At 46.2% G+C, this 6000-nt stretch overlaps 1 protein-coding gene across 3 annotated transcripts in view; it reads left to right on the forward strand.

Annotated features, from left to right (window-relative positions):
- The window catches only part of LOC126237246 (lactosylceramide 4-alpha-galactosyltransferase-like), a 111799-nt gene extending 106024 nt beyond the window's left edge, over positions 1–5775 (forward strand). For all 3 annotated transcript variants that reach the window (XM_049947158.1, XM_049947157.1, XM_049947159.1), the window contains one exon: positions 5257–5775. In XM_049947158.1, coding sequence (XP_049803115.1) covers positions 5257–5517 — 261 coding nt within the window. In that variant the 3' untranslated portion in view covers positions 5518–5775. The remainder of the gene's footprint in view (positions 1–5256) is intronic.
- The last annotated feature ends 225 nt before the right edge of the window (positions 5776–6000 follow it).

The raw sequence follows: 6000 nt of genomic DNA on the forward strand, positions 1-6000 counted from the left end.
AGCTCCGTATGCCACGGCAAACTGGCTGACACTGACGGCGGCGGTGCACAAATGCTGCGCAGCTAGCGCCATTCGACAGCCAACACCGCGGTTCCTGGTGTGTCCGCTGTGCCGTGCGTGTGATCATTGCTTGTACAGCCCTCTCGCAGTTTCCGGAGCAAGTATGGTGGGTCTGACACACCGGTGTCAATGTGTTCTTTTTTCCATTTCCAGGAGTGTATATCGTGAAAAGCAATGGTCCCATAACACTCCCCTGTGGCACGCCAGACGTTACTTTAACGTCTGTAGACGTCTCTCCATTGAGAACAACATGCTGTGTTCTGTTTGCTAAAAACTCTTCAATCCAGCCACACAGCTGGTCTGATATTCCGTAGGCTCTTATTTTATAAGGAGACAGTGCGGAACTGTATGGAACGCCTTCCGGGAGTCAAGGAAAATGGCATCTAGCTGGGAGCCTGTATCTAATATTTTCTGGGTCTCATGGACAAATAAAGCGAGTTGGGTCTACACGATCGCTGTTTCAGGAATCCATGTTGATTCCTAGAGAGTAGATTTTGGGTTTCCAGAAATGACTTGGTACTCGAGCAAAAAACATGTTCTAAAATTCTACAACAGATCGATGTCAGAGATATAGGCCTATAGTTTTGCGCATCTGCTCGACGACCCTTCTTGAAATGTTTCGATTTCTCGACTTGGCACTCCATTTTCTAACGTCTGCAGCTCCACTCACAATCTTCAAATAACAAAATGACAAATGTAAACTCAAATACCAACAGTGAAGCGCAAATGAAAAACGACGTTCGATAAATAAATCCATAACAACCGGAATACCAACATTCAAAACAAGAACGTTACGAACTTACGCACCAACCTAACCACGAGCAGCCGGGTATCGGTGCGCACGTCGTAGTTCCGGAAGCCTCGAGGCTGGAGAGGAGCCTGCGTAAGAGCATCTCCAACACACGATACGCGAACGAACTGCGACAGACAGACTGAGGACAGGGCAACAGAACAGGACAAGGACAAACGTTGCTAGATGATAATGAGACGTTACGCAAAGCGGTTGTCACGCCAATAACAACAAAATCATGATCAGCAGAGAGACAAATCAGACGCGACCAAAGTGAGTAAACGGGTGACATGTAACGTAGTTGTCAAACAGTCCTAGTGTGGCGAAGATAGATCAAATAGTATCAAGTGAGAGCACTGAACTCATGGACTGTGCGCTGGGTGACTCCCTACACAGTGTGTATCGAATGCTTTGAGAGGTGGTAGTACTCATCGAAGCAAGTCCAATAAACATGGGTCCGGAAATTCGTACCTTCTGTTGTAAACACATGTTTAGAGGAGGTGTTAAACGTGGCGGCGATTCGTGGCGATGCAACTCTCTGCCCTCTGGCGTGAGGAATAACGCACTCTTTGAAGTATCTACATCTACATCCATACTACGCAAGCCACCTGACGGTGTGTGGCAGAGGGTACTTTGAGTACCTCTATCGGTTCTCCCTTCTATTCCAGTCTCTTATTGTTCGTGGAAAGAAAGATTGTCGTTATGCCTCCGTGTGGGCTCTAATCTCTCTGATTATATCCTCATGGTCTCTTCGCGAGATATACGTAGGAGGGAGCAATATACTGCTTGACTCCTCGGGGAAGGTATGTTCTCGAAACTTCAACAAAAGCCCGTACCGAGCTACTGAACGTCTCTTCCACTGGAGTTTATCTATCATCTCCGTAACGCTTTCGCGATAACTAAATGATCCTGTAACGAAGCGCGCTGCTCTCCGTTGGATCTTCTCTATCTCTTCTATCAACCCTGTCTGGTACGGATCCCACACTGGTGAGCAATATTCAAGCAGTGGGCGAACAAGTGTCTGTAACCTGCTTCCTTTGTTTTCGGATTGCATTTCCTTAGGATTCTTCCAATTAATCTCAGTCTGGCATCCGCTTTACCGACGATCGACTTTATATGATCATTCCATTTTAAATCACTCCTAATTCATACTCCCAGATAATTCACGGAAATAACTGCTTCCAGTTTCTGACCTGCTATATTGTACCTAAATGATAAAGAGTCTTTCTTTCTATGTATTCGCAGCACATTACACATTTATACATTGAGATTCAATTGCCATTCCCCACACCATGCGTCAATTCGTTGCAGATCCTCCTACATTTTAGTATAATTTTCCATTGTTACAACCTCACGATATACCACAGCATCATCCGCAAAAAAGCCTCAGTGAACTTCCGATGTTATCCACAAGGTCATTTACGTATATTGTGAATAGCAACGGTCCTACGACACTCCCCTGCGGCACGCCTGAAATCACTCTTACTTCGGAAGACTTTTCTCCATTGAGAATGACATGCTGCGTTCTGTTATCTAGGAACTCTTCAATCCAATCACACAACTGGTCTGATAGTCCATATACTCTTACTTTGTTCATTAGACCAGTTCTTGTTCCTTCTGGAACGCACTGACGACGGGACCCTCTCGTGTCCGCACATCACTGACTAGCGTGGAGTTTATCATTTGCTTCAAGTGTCTCGACATCCAAAAGCCAAGGGGATTTAGATCTGGGAAACAAGCAGACCAAGGTGTTGCACTCCCGTCCCCCCCCCCCCTCCTCCACGCCCCCTGTCCACCGTCTTTGATGCAATGGCGCAGCCTCCAGCAAGAGAGAAAGGAGCAAGGGAGAAATTCCAGATAATGCACCCCAGTTAACCTTTGTGACAGCATATATCGCTCTATTAGTCTATCGGCAAGTATGGCTGCCCATATGTTGATTGAGGATCGGTGTTGATGCCCTCTTTCCTGAATTACGTGCAGATTTAGATCCGCCGATGCATGATGGTTACGGAAATTCACAATACCATGTCATGTAAATCCTACCTCATCGGCAGATAATATCTTGAATGTGAACAATTGATTTGCGGCACACTTCTGCGTCAGCCATTGACAGAACGCCATGTGTCATGATGATCCTCTGGCCTTAGGGCCTGAGGCACGCTAAATAATATGGGTACAGGAACTGTTCATGAAGTACCTCCCCAGGTAAGAGAATGAGACATGCCTTCTGCTGCTGCTAACAGTCTCACACTGGTTCCATGGGTTTCTTCCACCGAACTTAGCACACGCTCCTCCGTGTCAGGCGTGCGCACTGAGCGGGGACTACCACTGTCAGTCTTCCGAGGTGAAAGGTACCTGTGTTCCTCAGACGCTGGAAAAGTCGGCCGAACAGCTTATCAGAAGGCACTCTGCGCTGTGGATATTTTTCAGCGTAGAAAAAAATGGTTCAAATGGCTCTGAGCACTATGGGACTTAACATATTTGGTCATCAGTCCCCTAGAACTTAGAACTACTTAAACCTAACTAACCTAAGGACATCACACACATCCATGCCCGAGGCAGGATTCGAACCTGCGACCGTAGCAGTCGCGCGGTTCCGAACTGAGCGCCTGAACCGCTAGACCACCGCGGCCGGCTTTCAGCGTAGAGGGCACTGGCTCTCAGCCTACGTCCATTTACTAAACAATAGCAGAATATCATATCTGCCTTTTCACTTGTCGAGTAGTAGGTTTCTAATGCTAACAAGTGGTGGAAGAGAGAAGATGTAAATGTACTACACCTTTAGCGGCAGTCATTCACCCCAAGGTCAAGAGAGTGTCCTGAACCTATGTTGTCCAATCCTCCGCTCTCTTTGAATAGGCCATTATCAGAATGAGTGTGACTTCTTATGCCGGAAGTCATCGGTCGCCACGCTAATGGTTTTTATTCGGAATTTGTGTGGTACAGGTGTTCGAACCCGGGACCGGGGTCGTTTTGATTTCTAATGAAAACCGCTACCATTAGACTACAGTACATAAGGGCAGCGCATTGGCAGGGTTGTCATTTGTAGTCAGGTGATTCATGTGAGAAGGTTTCCGGCGTGATTATGGCCGCACGACGAGAAGCAACAGATTTTGAAAGCGGAATGATAGTTGGAGCTTAACGCACTGGGCATTTCATTAGGGAATTCAATACTTCGAGATCCGCTGTGTCAAGAGTGTGCCGAGAATACCTCTCACCACGGAAAACGCAGTGGTCGACGGGCATCACTTATCCACAGAGAGCAGCGTCTTTTACGTAGAGTTTTCATTGCTAAAACACAAGCAATACTGCGCGAAATAACCGCTGAAATAAATGTGGCACGTACGAAGAACCTACTGGCTAGGACAGTGCGGCGAAATTTGGTGTTAATGGCCTGTGGGTGCAGCCTTTTTGATAACACGACATCGCCTGCAGCACCTCTTCTGGCATCGGGACCATACCCATAGGAGCCTAGACAATTGGAAATCCTTGGCCTGGTCATTTGAGTACCGATTTTAGTTAGTAACAGCTGATGATAGGGTACGATGAGGTGCAGACCCCACGAAGTCCTTCACCCAAGTTGTCAACAAGGCACTGTGCAAGCGCTTGGGGCTCCATAATGGTGTGGACTTTGTTTACATTGAATGGACTGACACCGCTGATCCAACTGAACTGATCATTAACGGCAATGGTTGTGTTCAGCTACGTGGAGACCATTTATAGTTAATCATGGACTTCATGTTCCGAAACAGTGATGCCTTGTCACTGGGCCACAGTTGTTCGCGATTGGTTTTAAGAACATTTTGGACAATTTGAGCGAATGATTTAGCCATCCAGATAGCCCGACATGAATCCTATCGAACATTTAAGGCGTATAATCGAGAGCTCACTTCGTGCACAACATCCTGCACCGGCAACACTTCCGCGGTTATGGACTGCTATAGAGGCAGCTTGGCTCTGTGTTTATGGACGGGACTTGCAATGAGGTGTTGAATCCATGTCATGTCCTGCAAAAGGAAATCTGACACGATATTAAGACGTACCCCATGACTTTTGTCACCTCAGTGGAAATTACTTTTATTATTTTACAGATAATACAAATCCTACCTAAAGTTTCCTTCCCCGATCCTGTGTTAAGTCCGTTGTCCAGATTATTTTCGTAAGGGCTACCCCACATTTAACTGCCTTTCATGGGGCGAATAGATCTTAAGTTACATGCTATTCATATGCATTAGGGCATAACTGTGCCACTCTGCTTACGAGTCGTCATGTCCTGCCTCTCTTCATAATTCCACCGAATAATATGTTTCCCTTGTATCTGCCCTGTAGATAATATAAGGAAAAAACAGCGAAAGAGTAAGGTTTCAGGCACCGACTCGTCTTCTGATATGTGTGCATGTTTGCAGGTGATGGTCATGAGGAACTGTCGTGGTTTCCGAGTTTTGGGGCCGGCGCTGCTGTACCCAGTGCCCTTCCAGATATGGAGGAAATACTTTTCTGAGGAGGACACTAACAGCACGCTGGCTGCCATGCACCGAGCTTACGCAGCCCACATGTGGAACAAGCTCAGCGAGGAAGCAGGAGTCGTGCCACAAAACTCGGCCTACGCTAAACTTGCCCGCGAAAATTGTCCGAACTCCTTTAGGGTAGCCGCGGGACACTTCTGATAGTGACTTCCTGTTTTGTACAGACTAATCGTTCCAGTAATTCGTAAACCCGATGCTGCCCAAAATTATTCAGAAGTACTGTGATGTGCTTTAACTTGTGACGATACTACATAGACAACTGACCTTCTTGACCGACCCTTCATCTGAGAAGTAATGAGCTACTTTTGTGTGGAAATAGCGGAAATGCAGTAATTGCAAAAAAAAAAAAAAAATGTATCTCAGGACTCAAATCCAGTACTTCTCAGGTGAAATCTATTATAGAGGAGTGGGGCGGAAATGGACAAGTGATCAATTTTGAAACTCGCACTATGTCAACGGACACGATCTAATAAGTACGGCAAGAAGATGCTGCTTATTCTAATCTGTGACATCACTATTAAAACAATGTAGACTTCTTCAGCGTTGCCAGGTATAATCTCCTTTTTTTATTTTCGTTTTAACAATTGTAAGACCGTCGAACCCACCTGTCACTTGTTAGAGACG

Source organism: Schistocerca nitens, chromosome 2 (genome assembly GCF_023898315.1).
Source record: "Schistocerca nitens isolate TAMUIC-IGC-003100 chromosome 2, iqSchNite1.1, whole genome shotgun sequence".
NCBI lineage: Eukaryota > Metazoa > Arthropoda > Insecta > Orthoptera > Acrididae > Schistocerca > Schistocerca nitens.